Source organism: Hyperoodon ampullatus, assembly GCF_949752795.1.
Source record: "Hyperoodon ampullatus genome assembly, chromosome: 4".
Lineage (NCBI taxonomy): Eukaryota > Metazoa > Chordata > Mammalia > Artiodactyla > Ziphiidae > Hyperoodon > Hyperoodon ampullatus.
In genome coordinates, this window is record NC_136917.1 from 28321092 (window position 1) to 28340715 (window position 19624).

The 19624-nt window shown below is 55.0% G+C and overlaps 2 protein-coding genes across 2 annotated transcripts; one reads left to right on the forward strand and one right to left on the reverse strand.

The window, feature by feature from the left end:
- Nucleotides 1-395: 395 nt before the first annotated feature.
- Nucleotides 396-959, forward strand: TNFAIP8L1 (TNF alpha induced protein 8 like 1; the record flags this gene model as incomplete). Its single annotated transcript, XM_079702491.1, has 1 exon — nucleotides 396-959. The coding sequence occupies exon 1, from the start codon at nucleotides 399-401 to the stop codon at nucleotides 957-959; it is 561 nt and encodes a 186-aa protein (XP_079558617.1). The 5' UTR covers nucleotides 396-398.
- Nucleotides 960-4305: 3346 nt separating this feature from the next.
- MYDGF (myeloid derived growth factor) lies at nucleotides 4306-17624 on the reverse strand (the record flags this gene model as incomplete). Its single annotated transcript, XM_079703273.1, has 6 exons — nucleotides 4306-4813; nucleotides 6232-6304; nucleotides 7471-7552; nucleotides 8937-8998; nucleotides 16261-16311; nucleotides 17445-17624. 6 exons carry the CDS (start codon nucleotides 17622-17624, stop codon nucleotides 4734-4736), a joined length of 528 nt encoding a protein of 175 aa, XP_079559399.1. The 3' UTR covers nucleotides 4306-4733.
- Nucleotides 17625-19624: the final 2000 nt, after the last annotated feature.

Genomic DNA, 19624 nt, shown 5'->3' on the forward strand with positions numbered 1-19624 from the left:
GGAATTTCCCTCCTCTAGGCCTTGGAGCATGGGGATCTTTCCCGCCTGGGATGCCCTCCCCATTTTCTCACCTGTCCCTTCCTCCAGGAGGTCAGCCTCGGCCCTCTTGATCTGCTGGGGTTCCCGTGCTATGTGGGCTCTTGCAGCTTCCCGGATGGCAGCACTTGCTGTGTTCCCGGGGGCTCGCTGGCTGGCTCTGTACACCCAGTCGTGGCACACACAGTAGGTCTGTGGAATGGGCACGCAGGCTCCCCTGGAGATAGGCTGGTGGCGTGTGCCCATTTCCCGTATTGGGAAGACGGTGGTCGCCAACGTTAGCGGCCCGCCCAGGCAAGCCCCTGGCAGCCGGGCCGTGCGGGCTGACGGCGGGTCTGTGTCCCCACCCCCACGCAGGGCGGATGGACACCTTCAGCACCAAAAGCCTGGCCCTCCAGGCCCAGAAGAAGCTCCTGAGCAAGATGGCATCCAGGGCGGTGGCGGCCGCGTTCATCGACGACACCAGCAGCGAGGTGCTGGACGAGCTGTACCGCGCCACCAAGGAGTTCACCCGCAGCCGCAAGGAGGCCCAGAAGGTGGTCAAGAACCTGGTCAAGGTGGCCGTGAAGCTGGGCGTCCTGCTCCGCAGCGGGCAGCTGGGCGGCGAGGAGCTGGCGCGGCTGCAGCGCTTCCGGCAGCAGGCGCGCCGCCTGGCCATGACCGCCGTCAGCTTCCACCAGGTGGACTTCACCTTCGACCGGCGCGTCCTGGCCGCCGCCCTGCTCGAGTGCCGGGACCTGCTGCACCAGGCGGCGGGTGCGCACCTGACCGCCAAGTCCCACGGCCGCATCAACCACGTGTTCGGCCACTTGGCTGACTGCGACTTCCTCGCCGCGCTCTACGGCCCGGCTGAGCCCTACCGCTCCCACCTGCGCAGGATCTGCGAGGGTCTCACCCGGCTGCTGGACGAGGAGAGCATATGACCTCTGACCTGACCTCCGACCTCCTCGTTCCGGCTTCCCGCTGGGGGCGGGGCTTGCGAGGGGGTTTTTAACCTCTTTTCTCCCAGTCTGACTCTGGCCAAAACCAGCGCCCCCAACGCACACACAGACACACACACAGACACACACACACAGACACACACACACAGACACGCGCGCGTCCGCCCGCCTCTGCAGCTCTAAGGACCCAGGGCACCTCTCCTCCGGCCCAGTCTCCGTGGGGAGAGGAACTCAGCGTGGAGCCCAGCACGGCCTGCCTGCGCCAGCGGCCTCCCGGGGCACCTGGAGACCACTGCCTGCTCCGGCGCACCGTCTGCACAATAACCCTTGAGCCACCGGTCTGAACCCCTCAAATCACTTGGTGTCTCTGACAGCTGGCGGCTTCCCACTTCATCATGTTGCCTGGGCTTTTGCATTCCCGCAGAGAGGGTCGTGGGGAACCAGGAGAAAGGGAGTGTTACACAGTGAGCTGTTCCCCCGCCCCAAGTTCCTCGAAGTCCTAAGCCCCAGGGCCTCTGAATATGACCTTATTTAGAAATAGGGTGATTGCAGATGTAATTAGTTGAGTTCATACTGGAGTGAGGGTGGCTAATCCACTCTGAGTGGCGTGCTTATGAGAAGGGGACATTTGGACACAGACTCAGAGGACAATGCTATATGAAGGTGGCGGTAGAGACTGGGGGGAGGTGTCTGCACGACAAGGAACACCAAAGACTGCCAGCCACCCCCAGAAGCTGGGAGAGAGCCTGGAACAGCCCTCAGAGGGAACGCCCCGCCGACCCCTTGATCTCAGGCCTCCAGAGGTGAGAGCGAACAAGCTTCTGTTGTTTCAGCCTCCCAGGCTGGGGTACTTTGTTCCGCAGACCAGGAAATGGGCCCTGGGAGCCACGCGAGGGCCGCGGTGGGTGCAGGTGTGTCAGTGAGGACGCCTCCTCCCTCTGGTTGGCATCGTGGCCCAGACTCCCACGTGGGAGAGGAATGGAGTGTGCCCCCCATGCAGGGCGTCAGGGGAAAGCTGTCTGAGATGCGTGCATGTTTTTAAATGATGATTTCATATTTGGAAAACAAACACAATTGTTTTTATAAGACAGGCCTCAGAAACAAAGCTCAACAACTCTTGGCTTTGGCGACGCTGGTGCGGCGATTCTTAACTTGGGGCATAGATGGACACGTTGGGGTGTGGGAGTGTATTTGTGATTTGTCAGAAGTGGGCATGGGTTTTAAAAGACTGCGAAACCCGGCTGCAGGCCTGGCCATGTCAGGGCTGGGAAGGTTATTTTGGGCACTCAGGGGGGAGGGGGGGAACGATGTCTATTTTTGCAGAACCTGGTCTGTTTAGGGAAAAGACTGCCAACAGGAGGCCTGCAGGCCTTATTAGGCAAGAAGATGGGTTTGCTTAGCCCCCTCCGGTGTTTGAGACATTTGGAATTAGTTGCCAACACTTAAAACCAAGGAAATTGCACGTCCCGATCTTGATCTTGGCATTTCTCCAGAAAACGCGCCTGCACTGCCCAGTGGTGAAGATGCATAGAGGTTGCCCATCTTTGCTTTGCCACAGTCCCCACCACTCCCTTTTGCCTCTCCACGGCATGCGGGGCTGGCTGATAGATTAGGACCCCAGATTCAGGGCAGCGTTTCTCTGTTTGGTTTCTGCTGCTCTGAAAAAGTCAAAGGCTTTCACTCAGGAGCCAGCTGTTCCTACCTCTGCCCTCCACTTCCAAGGCAAACTTTCCCTCTTATCTTGGGTCAAAAGACATCTTCAAATGAACAATCGTACATTTTGATTACGCTGAGAAACCCCACATGAAATCCTTTGCCCTCTGCTCTGCAGGCATATATCCATGTGATAAGGCTTTGTACCTGTCTGGACTCTTTTCATACACTTGAGATTTAATTTTAAAAAACCAAAGAGCACTACAAAACTATGTAAATAAAAGCATCTGACAGTTTGCTCTCACCCACCTAGGGTTTTTGCTTTTTGAATCAAGGTTGCACATAAACGTCACACACCCACAGCCTGCTGGCAGGTTTGATTCCCGCTGCGTTGGATGACAGACTAGCAGACTAGCAGGGGTAGCAGAGCTTGGCTTCTGCAGCCCAAACAGGGCTCAGTCCAGCTCCTCATCATGACCAAAGGTCCTGGGGCCGGGTGACTTCGCTCACCAGAAAGCTCCATAAAGGCACACGCACACATCACATGGAGTAAAGGGGAAGCTTCTCTGTGTCCAGAGGTGCCCTGCTGTGTCCCAGCACATTGCACCTACCACTCTGCATCCCTGCTGGTGCCCAGTACTTGGAAGTGGTAAGTGACTCCAGGCTGACCACAGAAGAATCAATATCCCTCTCAGCCAGGGTCTGGCCCTCACACACCTCAGGGCCCAGGGTGCACCATCGTCTCCACCTGTGTCCAGCTGCCTGGTTTTTGCAGGAGGCCCTGGGCAATCATCTCCTGGGCCCTGTTGAGAACTGCAGGTCGCCATGCTCGGTGGAGCGAGCCTCCCCGAGGACGTGTGTGCCTCCAGAGCTGCTCACGAGGTGTGGTGCAGATCGTGTGCGCTTGACCACTGAGGCTGCTGGTGCCCCGCCCCTGCCCCGAGTACCGTGGGCCCAAGGTCCCCCTCAGTGATTCTGAGAACAGCTGTTCATCTTGCTTGCGCCTCTCTCTGGAGCCATTCCTACACCAGCACCACTGAGGCCCCAGGGCAGGTGGGGTCACAGCAGCACTGGGCTCCTGGGTGGCATGAGGGAGGGCCAGGTGAGTGACAGGGACAGAGAGGCCTCAGTCGACCCGACTTGGTGATTCTGATCAAGGACCCGCTTCATGGCCACATGGTTTCTTTCCTCACAGTCAGAGGTCAGGGTGACAGTCCAGTGGGGGTCAGACTCCCAGGCCCTGCTGTTGGGAGACCAGGCTCCCCTGAGTGGCTGAGGCCTTTGGGGATATCGTTTATTTATTTTGGTTTGCTTGCGGGTTTTTGTTTCTTTTTTAAAGTCACCGAGCTGCAATCCGACCTCAAAAAAAAATAAGCAGAGCCAACCACAGGATGCAGAAGAGCAGGTCTGCCCTGGAGCACTCACCCTCTGCTGGGCGTGGCCCCATGGGCTCCCGAGGTCCAGCTGCCTCAGGACCCGCACGTCTGTGCCTGCAGAAAAGTCCCTGTGCCCAGGGTGATGCAGCTAACCCGTCTCCAGCAGCAAAGGGAAGTAGGGGCCCCCAGCCCCACGTGCCCAGCCAGGTGGGCACCAGCGCCAGATGCCAAGACTGTGTGGTTACTTTTTAATTGTCTTATTTATTTAAATATGAAAGAACATTTCACTTCTGCCCAGTTAGTCTGAAAGTTGGTCCCCTAGGGGATGACAAGAAAACAGTTGGCTTAGGGTCAGAGAGCAGCAGGATGGCTCTCCCCAGGAGCATCCCGGAGCCTGGCCTGATCCAGGGGAGACGTTGCTGGCTTCAGAAAAGCTGTGACCCCGTGAGCCCCACCTTGTGCCCTGACGCCTCTTCTGATAAGAAGAGCAGTGGGTCTCAGAGCCACACTCCTCACGGGGAGGGGAAGGTGGGAGCCAGGAGAGTCCTGGCCCTCCGGACTCTGCCTTGGGGCCTCAGCTGCCCTGCGAAGCCCTCTGAACGGGGCAACATCAGCCTGGGCAGAAAATTAACAGCCCCCACCCCCCGAGAAAACAAGTACTGGGCCCTCATGGGGCCCAGCTCCTTCAGCGGAGATGAGGAAAAGCCGCCCTCAAAGGGGCTCCTGGTCACAGCTCACTGCGTGTCGCCTTGGCCACGATCACCAGCTTGGACAGCTCAGCCTTGAAGGCCCCGGGCCTGTGGGACACTGCAAAAGAAGAAACCCTTGGTCAGCCCTTGCCTCCGCAAATCCTCCGGGTCCTGAGCCGGGTGTGGGCAACGATGGGAGCAGGGCAAGGCAGGGGAGCCGTCTCCAAGTGGACTCCACAGGGAAAGGCCCCCGGCCCTGGATGTCTTACGGGTGAGGGGTAGGAGAAAGGCAGGGAGGCTGTGGGCCTGTCCTGAGAGCAGTGGGAGGCCATGGGAGATGTCGACGTGGGAAGAGCCATGGTCATTTTTGCCACACTGAGAATGGCTGGGGTTTGGAGGTTTGCACTGGCAAACTTGTCTGACGCTCTTCAGGCGGGGTCAGGGAACCTGGCCGCCCCCCGCTTTGCACACCCAGCCTGCCCCCCACTCCCTGTCCATCCTCACCATCTATGCTCCCTGGGGCTCAGGGTCTGCAGCAACCCAATCCCCTCTGTCCTTGATCTCCACTCTAAACGGGCCCCTGCCCCCGCCTGGAGGACCTGCGGGCATGTCGGGCCTCCTTCCAGGCCCTCCTAAAAGCCCCGCTCGTGCCGCCCACTCCCCTCCCTTCCCCTCCCCTCCCCTCTGGTGCCTGGTGACGTCCACGGCCACATGGGTTCCTCACCTCATCTCTCCCCCGTCCTTCAGGACCCTCGGGGCCCCCTGACTCGGCTCAGCCCCACGTTCACTGTCTCACTCACTTGTCCCCCAACTTGCTCTCGCACCCTGAGCCCCAACTCGGGTGCCCACCACCCCTCTTTCTGCTCGGCATCTGGCCTGCATGGCTACAGCTGAATGGGGTCAGAGGCCCTGGGGGTCTCGGGGCCCCAGGAGGTGACCCCCGCCTCCCGTGTCATGCATGCACAAGGTCCCGACTGCGCTGCCTGAAGCTGTCACGGAGCCCAGGACGGCCAGGCTGTGTCGGCGTCAGACCCCGCGGCCCCCTGCTCCCTGGCCTCCTATGGAGCTGAGTGTCCCAGGACGCAGCTCTCCGAGGACAGACTCTCACGCTCTCCGTTCTCTGCTAGGGATTGGGCAAGTGTGCCTGCCGCCTGTGAGCGAAGGGTGGTTTCTACATTTTCAAATAGCTTTAAGAAAAATCAAAGGAAAAATGGCATCCTGTGATATGGGGAAGTGCTATGAAATTCACAGCTCAGTGTTCACGAAATAAAGTTTTATTAGAAGGCAGCCACCCCCATTCACTGACTAGTGGCTTATGGCTGACTTTGTCTTACGGGGACTGGGTCGAGTTGTTTCAAAGGGGGCCCCAAAGCTGAAAATACTTACTAGGTGGCCCTTTGTGGAAGCTGTTTAGGGATGGCAGCCTCCTCTCACCACAGGGCCCCTGGATCGCCCTCTAGCGGGGGTCTTGTCCCCTCTCTCACCCCCTCCCTGCTTGAGAACCTAGATTCCAGCTCCACAAACCCCTCTCCGTACCTGCTGTTTTGGTCACTTCAAATTCCTCGTCTTTCAGGGGCACATCACTCTCTCTTTCAAAAGCAGCTTTCGACTGAAAGGGAACAAGTGGAAACTCTTCTAATCGGGAAGGAACACGGCTCGCTTTGCTTTGCAGAGCAGCAAAGACTAAAGCTGCATGCTTCTGCTGGAGCCGCGAGATGCTTTTTTAAGCACATAAAAGAGAATCCAGCAGAAGCAGTGGGTTAATCCACTTAAGAGATTGTCAACTAGCTTAAAACTTCATGCCTTCCCTGCAAATCGAAGGGAATTTTTTTTAGTTAATTTATGGAAATGATACTAGCATGGCAGTCTCTTGCATGTAATTTTTAAACAGCAGAATTGTGTCTTTTTCAAATCAGTAAAAATTTAGAGCTTCAAAGTAAGAAGGGACCCCAGAGAGCGATTAGTTAACAGTCTGATGGACAGTCTGATGTGTCACTGGAGCGGCCACAGTCCCCGTTATACAATCAGACCCTTGCTGGGGTTGCTGGGAGGGAATTTTGTAGATGTGACAGAGGCTCATCCTGAGGTGACTTTAAGTAAAAGAGATTATCCTCGGGGACCTGGGTGGGCCTGATTCAATCAGGGGGAAGGCCTTCAGGGCAGAGCTGAGGCTTCCCTGGAGGAAACCCCCAAAGCCAGGCTCCCACAGTGGAAGCCGATTCCTGGCAGTGAATCTCTTAAGGCCTGTCTCCTACTGGTTCTGCTTCTTGGACTGATAAGGTGATTTTCAAACTGTTTCTAACCCAGATGGAGAAGCAGGGGTGGGCTCTGCAGAGTGGCTGGGCTCTGGAGGGGCCGTGGGGGTCAGGAGCGCAGCAGAAGGTGCTGGCTGGGCTGTGAACCACAGGTCACTGGAGCAAGGGGCGTGGGGCCCTCCCGACACCAATGAGCCGCCCACCTGCCCCCTGGGCCAACTTCCGCCCTTGCTGCCCCTGTCCCAGGGCTGAGCCCCCTTGCCCCCGACTTCCTGTTGGCTTTGCCAGCAGGGGGCACTGGTGGGAGGCCGGCGGGCCTTACAGGAGGGAGGCCAGGTGTCTCTGGGGGTCAGCCGGGTTTCCCTCCGGGCACCGTAACCCCAGCCCCCCGCGCCTCCAGGCCTCCCTCTAAGGGCTTGGTGTCCACCTCCTCATTCCCCCCCCTGCCCCCCCGGGGTCTCCAAGTTGCAGTCCATGGTGGCCCAGCCAGGCGGCCACCCCATGTGCAGGTGACACTCACGTAGGCCATGCCGTACTCGATCTCAGCACCCCGCACCTCCACCTTGAACTGCGTAAAGTACAGGTAGGACTTGCCTTGGGGCCTGCGAAGAAAGGTCGGGCGACGGGGTCAGCCCAGGGCTGCGCGCCCCCCCGCTCTCCAAGGTGGGATCTGCTGCCAGGCATTTCTGGGAAGGACGGATGGGGCGCCCTCAACATGATCCACTCTTTCCTCTTTGCCAGGATGCTCTTCCGGCTCGTTGATGGACAAGCCTCTTTCCCCTTCTGGGTAGGAGCTGTTCTAGAACGGGGCCTCTCGCATCCACTCACAGAACACTTCCCATCCAGTGGACAACATCCCAGGTGTGCACTAGGGGTGAGGCCGGGCCACATCCCCGGGGTGGGAAGTATGGGGGTCAACTAGGAACGGCAGGGTGTCTGGGGCTGAGCGTGTCCTTGCGGGGCCACTGGGTGGTCAGCTAAGAGGCTGCACGGGCTGAGGACCCCGCTTTGAGCCAGTGCGGCCTGGGTCTGTCTGTGCCCAGGTGGAGGGCTGGTGCTCACGAGTCTGTGTGAGACGGTGGTCTACTGGCGGGGGGATGCAGCCCTGATTACTAACCTGTAATTAGGGAGCCCCCCACCCCGGCTCCTTGCCTCTGGGATGCTTCTCTCTGAGGCTGGGAAGAGGCACAGACAGGGTCTCCCCTCTCAGCGGGGCTGGCAGTAGCATGTTGAGGACGCAGGGCTTCTGCCCCCACGAGAAGCTCCCCAACAATACTTGGTACTAAAGTGCCTGCGGTTTGTACCGCATCGAGCAGGAGACGGGGATTCTGCGCCAACGCCTGCAAGCGTGTTCTTTAACTAAATGTCGCTGTCGCTGCTCTCTAACGTGTCCCGCTTCTTGATCCGTCGTCCCCTATGATCTGTCCCCATCTGACCCCGGTCCCATAAGGGTGAGGACGCGGCTGGGACTTCTATGTCAGGCGCGTGGCAAATGCTTGAGAAATCTGTTCTGCTCGGGCGACACATTCCAGGCCGTGAGGCCCAGGGGAGAAGGGCCAGGAATTGGTGAAGCTCCATCACCCTCCTCCCCATCAGAGGGCCCAGCACCCCGTTCTCGGGCTCATGGAGCTGGGCTCCAGGAAGTGGGATTACGAGAAGGGTGGGCACGGCGGGAGATGAAGCCCTTGAGCAAGGAATGTGACTGAGGTGACCATGAAGGGGGTGGCGTCTGGGGAGCCCGGCCCCGCTCCCGGGGCTGCGGCCACTGCCTACACGCCACCTCCCAGTCGCCCCCCCCGCCCCCTCTCAGCCTCAGTGTCAACGTGCTTCCCTGGGAAGCCCTCCTTGCCCTCAAGTCCCACACAGGACGGCACCCCCCCTCCTGCCTGCGACCCTCCAGGGGCGCAGGACGCCGTCAGTATGGGTACCGCCCAGAGCGAAGGTGTCTCGTCCGGGAGGAGATCCCACCACCGCACCCTCGCTCACCTCCAGATGGTGCAGGTGAAGTGCTGGTGGTCTTCGCTGGTCCCCAGACTCATCTGCCACTTCTGGGGAGAGAGGACAGGCAGGTCAGTCCAGGACACGCAGCCTCGCCATCATTATATGTCTGTCCAAGCCCACGGCACACACCACACCAGGAGTGAACCCTGATGGCAACTCTGGACTTGGGGTGATGACGTGTCCGTGTAGGTTCATCAATGACTGTCACAAAAGTCCCACTCTGGTGGGCGATGGTTGGGGGGCAGGGGTATACAGGAAATCTCTGTGCCTTCCGCTCCATTTTGCTGTAAAAAATAAAGTCTATTGGGAAAGATAAAAACAAAAATAAAAGAAGGAAAGACAATACACCCATGCTTGCTTGCATAAGCATAGAGCAGTCCTCAGAGAAGATGTAAGATTTTAATAACCCCGGTTACATGTAGGACGTGGGTGGGAACTGGGCCGACAGAAGGCGCTGGAGAGCTTTTTATGCTTTTTTCTTTTTGAATGACGTGTGTTAGCTTTTTTACTTTTATTTTTTTTGGCCACACAGCATGCGGGATGTTAGTTCCCCAACCAGGGATCGAATCCATGCCCCTGCAGTGGAAGCGTGGAGTCCTAACCACTGGACCGCCAGGGAAGTCCCTGTGTTAGCTTTTTAAAAAAATTATATTAAAAAAAAATTTTTTTTAGGAGCTTCCCTGGTGGCGCAGTGGTTGAGAGTCCGCCTGCCGATGCAGGGGACACGGGTTCGTGCCCCAGTCCGGGAAGATCCCACATGCCGCGGAGCAGCTGGGCCCGTGAGCCATGGCCGCTGAGCCTGCGCGTCTGGAGCCTGTGCTCCGCAACGGGAGAGGCCACAACAGTGAGAGGCCTGCGTACCGCAAAAAAAAAAAAAAAAAAAAAATTTTTTTTTTTAATGGTTCCAAAACACACCACTACCAGTTTATTCTCATTTTCAGGGCCTCTGAAAACCCAGCCAAACGCAAGGTCTGGTGACCTGCAGCGTTTTTGCATTTTGCTAGGAAAATGAGAGTGTCCCGTCCTCTCCTGAGAGTAAAGGTGGACTCCAATTGCTGATCATCTGGTTAAATGCCAGAGCTTTTCCATTAATAGAAATAAGGCCATTTGTATGTTAATTATAATGGGAGTAAACGGTGACTTGGAAGTCTTTTGCCTGCAGCATGAAGGTAGAAGCCAATTACTCAGGGCAGGCATGGCAAGGGGACCTGCCCAACACATTTATTTTCTATTTAAAAACTCCTGCCCAAGGCTCCAGGCCTCTGAGCACCCGGAAACAGTTTTACGCTGTGAAATATATCTGGGATGGTTTTCCATAGCTCTTAAAAGATTCATGAAAATGAGGCTTCTTTTTTAAAAAAATATTTATTTATTTGTTTGTTTGTTTGGCTGTGCCGGGTCTTAGTTGGCATGCATGCGGGATCTAGTTCCTCGACCAGGGATCAGACCTGGACCCCCCGGCATTGGGAGCTTGAAGTCTTAACCACTGGACCACCAGGGAAGTCCCGAGGCAAACATTTAAACATTTTTTTTTATTATGAAAGCAAACAAAATTAAAACCAAGAGCTTCTTAGCAATAGGGTCAACATCCCTCTGAGTGGTCTTGCTATATGAACTTGACCTTGGTCTTGAGGCCGCAGGCTGGGGTGGCGCCCTTGGTAAGGCTCAGGTTTTGGCATCAGACACTCACACGAGGGTGTGTTCTGGGGCAGCCTGTTCAGCCCGAGCCTCTGTGACCTTCCCTGGCAGGCTAGGGAGCTCAGGATCTAAGTGGCCGGGTGTAATCGAGGACAGGTAATTGGTAACCACTATTATTTATTATTAGGAGACAAGTAACAGATGGTGAAATGGACCCATTTCAGTGTCTGTTCTATGAGTTTTGACAAATGCACACACCCAATCAATTGATCAATTGATCCACCGCCCAATCCAGATACAGATCAGTTCCATCTTCCCAGTTATCTCTCCTCCATCCCCCCGGAGTCAACCCCTTCCTGCAAATTCCCGGTAACCACTGATCTGCTCTGTCCCCATAGTTGTGCCTTTGCAAAATGCCACCTGAGTGGAATCACACAGGACATGGTCTCCTGTGCCGGTCAGTCTCACTCAGCCTAACGCATATCAGATTCACCCATGTGGCTACATGTATATCAATAATTCACTTACCTTTAACAGCTTTATTGAGAAAGAGTTTACATAACATACAATATGGGGCTTCCCTGGTGGCACAGTGGTTAAGAATCCTCCTGCCAATGCAGGGGACGTGGGTGGGTTCAAGCCCTGGTCTGGGAAGATCCCACGTGCCGCGGAGCAACTAAGCCCGCGTGCCACAACTACTGAGCCCGCATGCCTAGAGCCTGTGCTCCACAACAATGAGAAGCCTGCGCACCACAATGAAGAGTAGGCCCCGCCTGCCGCAACTAGAGAAAGCCCGCGCGCAGCAACAAAGACCCAACGCAGCCAAAAATAAATAAATAAATTTATATTAAAAAATAAAACATGTATAGACGATATGCTCTTTTAAAGTGCATGCTTCACTGCTTCCTAGTATATTCAGAGCTGTGCAACCATCACCTGTATGTAGTTCTCATCAGCCCCCAAAGAAGTCCCATCCCCATGAGCAGGCACACCCCCATGTCCTCCCCCAGCCCAACAACCACGAACCCACTCTCTGTGTCTGTGGATTTGCCTGTTCTGGACGTTTCCCATCAATGGAATCACACACTCTGGGTCCTTCTGTGTCTAGCTTCTCTCACTGAGCATCGTGTTCTCAGGGTCTATCCACGTTGTAGCGAGTGTCAGTGCTTCTCTCCTTTTTATGGCTGAGTGATGCGCCCGTGTGTGAAGGGACCACATTGTGTTTATCCATCATCAGCTGGGGGACACTTGGGTTGTTTCCACTTTTTGGCTATTATGAATCAGGCTGCTATGAACATTCACATACAAGCTTAGTGTGGACATAAGTTTTCATTTCTAACAGGGAGATACTGAGGAGCGTAAGCATGGGGTCGTATGTTTAACTTGATGAGAAAGGGCCAGTCTTCCCAAGTGGCCGCATTCCCGCCAACCTTGGACGAGCTCTCTGGCTGCTCAGGATCCTGGCCGGCGCTGAGATGATGAATAACCCTGTGCCTGCTGTCACCCGGCACCAGCCAGCCTCTCAGGTGACCCTCTGGAGAAACGAACCACTGTCAAAGCAGCCTGGCCTCCCGCTCTCCCCAAGCCCAGCCTGCATCCCGGGCCCCCTGGGAGCCCAGACCACAGACCCATTTCCCCTCTGTTGACGATGGCTCTAGAGAAGCGCCACTTGGGCCTCTGGGGCTTCCGTTCCAGCTGCTCCGATGGGCATCTTGGCAGGGCCCCCAAGTATGGCCAAGCGGATCCCGGAGAACATCTTGGACGGCCCCTGCACGTTTGCTGAGAATCCGGCCAGCTGTTTGCTCCTAAGCGGGCGGCAGGCCAGCAGCCAGAGAGCCCGTGGGTCACACCGTTGGGTTCACGCAGCTCTGCAGTCGGCCTGTGGTGTCTGATGATCACAGTTCTAGGCTGGTGCTGCCGGAACAAGTCAGTGCTGGACATGTCTGCTGTGCTCTTAGGTGTTTCCTTGAGGATGAATCAATCCCCTCATCCGAAACGGGAGATTCAAGCCCCATACTGGTTTTAGAATCTGTGACCCAGCCACCTTTCCAAGAGTGAGCCTAGCTCTCTCCCCCCACGCTGCAGTGGACTGTCCATCCCAAGGGTCCCGTTAGGGAGGCGCGGACGTTCTTTTCCGAGCTGCTGGTGATGCGGGGCGTGTCCTGGCTCAGGGTGGCAGTCAGGGGCCTGCGCCTTGGGGACCCTGGTCACGTCCCAGCTGGGGGAGCCAGGGCAGTCTTCAGCCTCTGGGCCACCGTGTCCTCATGTGTGAGGCGGGGATAAGGACAGCCTCCTGGAGTTCTGAAGAGGAAACGAGACGTGTATCTGTCTCAGCACATTGCGGGCCGCCCGACAAACACCAAGGCGATGGTGCTATCACAATTTTATTGTATAATGAATTGACCATCTACACAACAAAAGAGGCATGGAAAGGGCTGACTGGGGGAGGAAGGCGCTTTGGGATGGATCTGGAGCTCGTGGCAGGGCACGGCTGGACCAAGGGGCCTGGACCAAGGGAGAATGTTCCACCACTTGTCACCATCCCACAATGGAGTGGACCACCTGGAGAAGCAGCAAGGCCTGGAGGTGGCCAAGGAAGGGGCGGATGATCGCAGGACGCCTGCTGTCCTGGAGGCGGGGGAAGGGCGGCGATGCTTCCCAGCAGAGCTGCCACTCCCTGGTGACACTGCTGGGAAGGGTGTCACCAGGCGTTTGCTACATTTTGTTAAAATACTGTTGCTGGGGGACTTCCCTGGCGGTCCAGTGGTTAGGACTCCGCACTTCCAATTCAGGGGGTGCCGGTTCAATCCCTGGTCGGGGAACTAAGGTCCTACATGCTACGTGGTGTGGCCAAAAAAATAAATAAATGAAATAAAATACTGTTGCTCAGAATCATTTACTTTTACTTACAAACTGGAAATATCCAAAATAAGGAGTGCATTTCATGTCACTCTTGCCCAGTGGTTTTCACTTGGGGACCCTTTTGTCCCCCAGCGCACACTGGGTGGGGCGGCTGCTGGCATCGAGTGGGTGGGGGCCAGGGAGGCTGCCCAGGACGGCCCCCCACAGAGAGCGACCCCGCCTCTAAAGTCAGCAGTGCCCGGTGGAGCGGGCGGACTCACTCTCACCCTTTTTTGTTTTTAGCCGCACTGCCCAGCTTGCAGGATCTTAGTTCCCTGACCAGGGATCGAACCTGGGGCCACGGCAGTGACAGCGCCGAGTCCTAACCACTGGACCCAGGGAACTCCCACTCTTGCCCATTTTAATGTGCTGCCCTGAGTCGGGGAGTGGAGGGGGGAAGAGGTGGACTCAGAACCAGGATGCTGGGAGGGGCAGGCACGTGGCAGGCAAACAGGGAGTGGTCCCCAGGCAGCCTGCATCTCTAGGACTCTCTGTTGTTAGGGGACACAGTGCCATAGGCTCTTCTGGAAGGACAGCAGTGTTCCCTACAGTCTGAGGGTTGGGGAGGAAAGCACAATTTAGGGGTACAAAAGATGCTTTACACTGACTTTCGCAGTGACAATTAATTCTTCCTTTTCAATTATCTTTCATTCTTTTTAACAATCACGAGGAGAAAGTCTGTTTTGTATCTCTTCTCAAACACGTGTGCTGCCCTCCCTTCAGACAGAACCAAGCGGCGGTGTCTAGCCAAAACTTAATAACAGTATTTTATCCTCAGAGTATTTATCTGTAATGGTGCATTACTGGTCGTAACAGTAATCTATTGCTGTGTGTATTCGTTTCCTGGGGCTGCTGGAACAAATCACCACAAATTTGGTAGCTTACAGCTGAAATCTGTTCTCTCACAGTCTGGAGGCCAGCAGTCCAAAATCAAGGTGTGGGCAAGGGCCGTGTTCCCTCTGGAGACCCCAGGGGAGAATCCTTCCTACATCTTCCAGTTTCTGGTGGCTCCAGGTGTCCCGTGGCTTGTGGCCACATCACTCCACCTCTGCCTCCATCTTCACATGGCCTTTTCCTCTGTGTGTCTTCTTTTTATCAAATCTCCCATGTGTGTCTCTTATAAGGATGTGTGCCACTGGATTTAGGGCTCACCCGGGTAATCCAGGATAATCTATTCATCTCAAGATCTTTAACTTAATTTTATCTACAAAGACTTTTTCTAAAAAGTCACAGGTTCAAGGCATTAGGATGTGGACATATATTTATGGGGGGGCCTCATTCAACTCACTACACTGTGTGAAAAATTACCACAAATTTAGTAGCATTAAAAGCTGTGCCGGACTTCCCTGGTGGTGCAGTGGTTAAGAACCCACCTGCCAATGCAGGGGACAAGGGTTCAAGCCCTGGTCCGGGAAGATCCAACGTGCCACGGAGCAACTCAGCTCATGTGTCACAACTGCTGAGCCTGCGCTCTAGAGCCCACAAGCCACAACTACTGAGCCCACGTGCCACAACTCCTGAGGTCCGCGCCTAGAGCCCGTGCTCCTCAAGAGAAGCCACCGCAATGAGAAGCCTGCGTACGCAATGAAGAGTAGCCCCTGCCCGCCGCAACTAGAGAAAGCCCGTGCGCGGCAACAAAGACCCGACGCAGCCAAATAAATAAATAAATAAATAAACAAACAAATAAATAAATAAAAGCAATGCCCATTCATTAGCTCACAATTCTGTAGGTTAGAAGTCCAGGCGTGGTGGGGCTGGGTCCTTTGCTCAGTCTCATAAGCTGACATCAAAGTGTCAGCCAGATTGCGTTCCCATCTGGAGCTCTGGGTCCTCTTCCAACTCATGTGCTTGCAGCAGAATTCATTCCTTGCAGTTGGAGGACTGAAGCCCTCGTTTCCTTGCTGCCAGCTGGGGGCCGCTCTCAGCTCCTGGAGGCCACGTCCTCCCTCCCACGTGGTCCCTCAAAGCCAGCTGTGGTGCACTAAGTCCTTCTCATGCTTCGAATCTCTCTTACCTCCTCTTCTGCCTCCAGCTGGAGAAAACAGCCAGCAAAGAACTAGGGACCTCAGTTTCACACTGAAAGGGACTGAATTCTGCTAACAACTGGAATGTGTCTGGACGAGGGTTCTCCCCAGAGCCTGCAGGTGAACACCCAGCCCAGCTGACACCTTGATTGTCACTTTGTGAAGCATCCAGCTGAGCCGACCGGGACTTCTGACCTCCAGAACCGTGGGATAATAAATGGGTGTTGTTTTAAGCTGCTCAGTCTGTGATAATTTGTTACTCAGCACAGAAAATGAACACAAGACCCTTAATAGAGACTAATGGGAATGGCAGAGTCACATCTCATGTCCCTCCTTCTGTCCAGACATTTGTTCACTCCATGGAATTATGAATGGAATCTGCCGTCATTATGTAACTTAAGCACTGTCTTTTATGGGTTAGGTAAGAATAGTCTGATGTCCAGTGTCCCCTAGAGAGCACCTCTGTATGACAATGGATATTGTCATACTAAACCACGTAGAATTTTTTTTTTTTTTTTTTTTTTTTTGCGGTACGCGGGCCTCTCACTGTTGTGGCCTCCCCCGTTGCGGAGCACAGGCTCTGGACGCGCAGGCTCAGCGGCCATGGCCCACGGGCCCAGCCGCTCCGCGGCATGTGCGATCCTCCCGGACCAGGGCACGAACCCATGTCCCCTGCATCGGCAGGCGGACTCTCAACCACTGCGCCACCAGGGAAGCCCAACCACGTAGAATTTTGAACAACTCACCTCATTGGTCCCTCCTTGAGATGCGTAGGTGAACACACAGGTATATTTGTCCTAGAGAATGGAAGGAAAAAAAAGTCTCGGTAGGAGATAATCGTTAGTCCTTGAAGTACAGGGTCTCAGGATGTCCTTCTGAGATCCAGAATCAAGAAAATCCTGCTTTTGAGTATCTGCACTCAGAGAAAGGAGGTGGAGCCAGATTCCTCTGGCCGATGTCCCTGGAGGCCAGCCCTGCAAGGCCTTCCAGTGTCTGCAGATCTGGAACTCCCGCACCTGTCTCCCTACTTGGGAGATCCTGGGTAAGGACAAACAACCCAGATGGCTTCTGGGGGACGAAGAACAGGAAGGGGGAGGTCACACCCCCCTCCAGCACCCACCCGTCTAGGAACATGAACTTTGGAAGCAGGGGCACCTAGAGGCCCATCTCTGCTCCGCTGTGGACCTTGGACAAGTGCAAAGCTTTCTGAGCCCCTGTTTCTTCATCTGTAAAATGGGCCTCACATAAAGAATTTGGCACAATATCCTTTGGTTATAAGGAAGTACTCAACAAATACTGATGTATCGTTGTTACAGGCAGGGAAAAGGAGACTGGGAGAGGAAGCGACTTCTCCAATAAGCTAGGGACGGGCTAGACTAGACCCAGGCCTGCTACCTCCAGGTAAGGAGGGCCTGGCCCCACATTTCAATGAAAAAGACGGGGGGACTTTGTGCAATGGAAGGAAAGAGCAACGCCTGTCCACTTCCTCCCTGGTCAGAGCTACAGCGGGACGACCTTCTGCAGGCCCTAGAGGCGTATGCCCATCAGCCTCCAGCTCCCCTCTCCCCATCTCTGGGCCCGTCCTGCCCTCCAAAAGCGAGGGAGTCACCTGGGTCTGGGGGATAGGGCTGCTTGGGCACGCTGGGCATGAGACAGGAATTAGGGACGAGGCTAGTGACCCAGCCTTCCCAAAGCCACCAGTCCCCAGGAGCCCCGCCCCCCTTCTTAGTTCTGTCAGGCCTCGCTACCAAGTCCCGCCCTCCATCCTCAGGCCCTACCCCCGCCGGTCCGCGACCTCTCAGGCCCCGCCCCCTCCGGTTCGTTTCCCCCCCCTCCCCCAAGACCCCGCCCCGCCGGTCCGCGCCCCCTCCCCAGGCCCTGCCCCCGCCTGCACCATTGCTCAAGTCCCCGGGGTGGCTGAGGCACATACCCCAGGGCCCACGTTCTGGGAGAAGGAGTGCACCACGCCGCCGGGCCGCACGTCAAAGGCCACCGTCGTGGGCTCAGACACCGTCCGTGCCGGCCTCAGCGCCACGGCCACCAGGAGCAGCGCGGCCCAGAAGCTCACGGCGCCGCCGCCGCCATTCCTTCTTCTGCTGGGCGCCGCCATCTTGGGATCAGGTTCGCTGGGAAGGGACGACAGACGGAATGCGGCTAGGGACAAGTGGGGCCTCCGGCGCCGTCGGCGTCGACACGACCACGTGATCCGGAGCGCCCCGCCCCTCCGGCCCGGGCCGCCATCTTGGGGCGGGGCTTGAAAGTACAGCGAGGGTCTTGCGGTGCGTGAAATTGGAACAGGTTCCTTGGTTTAGGGCCCATTCGTCCCTCACTAGGCAAGTGATTGACCCTTCAGCTCCCCCAGTTCGTACATGTAGAAGGAGTGAAGGAAATAAAAGATCACCACTAATATTCAGATTAATACATGTAGGCAGAATGAGGGAAATCACAGATCACCGCTGAGCAAACACCTCATGATTGTTACAGCCAAGATCCGTGGATCGCTGCTAAAAACTGGTGGGGGAAACGTATGGTGAGAAACAGGATATTTGCGTTGTCTCAAAGTATTTCCCCCCCAAGATACATATTAGTTACAAAGGGAAAGTAGTAATTTTACAGTGGTGACACCATCTTTAGCCTAGTGATCAAGTCAACGTCGCGAAAAATGAGACAGTGACACCATGGAGCCGCCAACGGGATGCAGAGAAGGACATTCTCAGTGGCACCTCCGTGGAATTCCTGTCCAAAATGGACCTCAGTTTAATCAAAGCAAATACCAAATGAACCCAAGTTGAGAGACATTCTACCAGGATAACTGGCAGTACTCTTTAAAAGTGTCAGGAAAGACAAAGACTGAGGAACCATCACAGAGTGAGGAGACCAAGACATGGAAAGGAAATGTGGGATCCTGGATTGGATCCTTGCCTTAGTCTGGGCTGTTATAACAAAGCCCCACAGACTGGCTGGCTTAAACAACACACATTTACTTCTCACAGATCTGGAGGCTGGAAATTCAAGATCAAGGATCTGGCAGAATTGGTGTCTGGTGAGAGCCCATTTCCTGGTTCACAGACTCCATCTTGCTATGTCCTTACATTATGGAGGGAGAGAGGGAGCTCTCTGGGGTCCCTTTATGAGGACACTAATCCCATTCATGAGGGCTCCACCCTCATGACTTAATCATTTCCCAAAGACCCCCACCTCCTCATACCATCACACTGGGTGTTAGGGTTCAACATGAATTTGGGGGCAGAGGACACAAACAATCCAGGACCAGAAAAATGACATTAGAGAGAGAAATGGTGAAATCCAAATAAGGACTGTATATTAGATAATAGGATTGTATTGATGTTAATTTCCTGGCTTCAGTAACCTGGCTTGTACCATAGTGATGTAAGATGTTCACATTAGGGGAAGCTGGGTGAAGGGCATTAGGGAACTCCACTATTTCTGCAGAAATAGCTCCCTCTTTGCAGCTGGCTGCTGTGGGCCCGTTAGGAATTGGCTCCATAAATTGGAGGCCGGCAGAGCTATTCTGTGTTAAACAAGCAGGATTCCATTATATCTCCATATCCTCAGCGCTGTGTTTGACCAGCCTGTCGCTATGAAGGATTCAATTAGTGGCCAAGCGCTTTCGCTAACAAGGCATTTCAGTTGTGAGTGGTCTTGAGTTTCCTTCTCAAAGAGGGGTAGGTGTGTGTGTGTGTGTGTGTGTGTGTGTGTGTTTTCAGAAAGACTGAGCCCCAAGCCTCTTGTTTCTCCATTTTCCTTTTTGCCTCCAAAAAACAAACAAAAAACTGAAGGGATTAAAAGAAAAAACCCCATCATTCCCAAGATCCTGCTTTTTGATCATGACATGAAATCTAGCAGTTATAAAGGAAGAAAAGATTTGATAACACAGGTATCACGACTTTTCTCTCCATGGTCAGGACACCATAAACACGGTGGGTGAGGACATAATAAAGAGGATGCATGAAGGAGCTCCCTCTTGGCGAATAAACAGCTCTGTTTTTTTTTTTTTTTTTTTTTGGCCGCAGGGCATGTGAGATCCTAGTTCCCTGACCAGGGATCAAACCTGGGCCCCCTGAAGTGGAAACACAAGTCTTAACCACC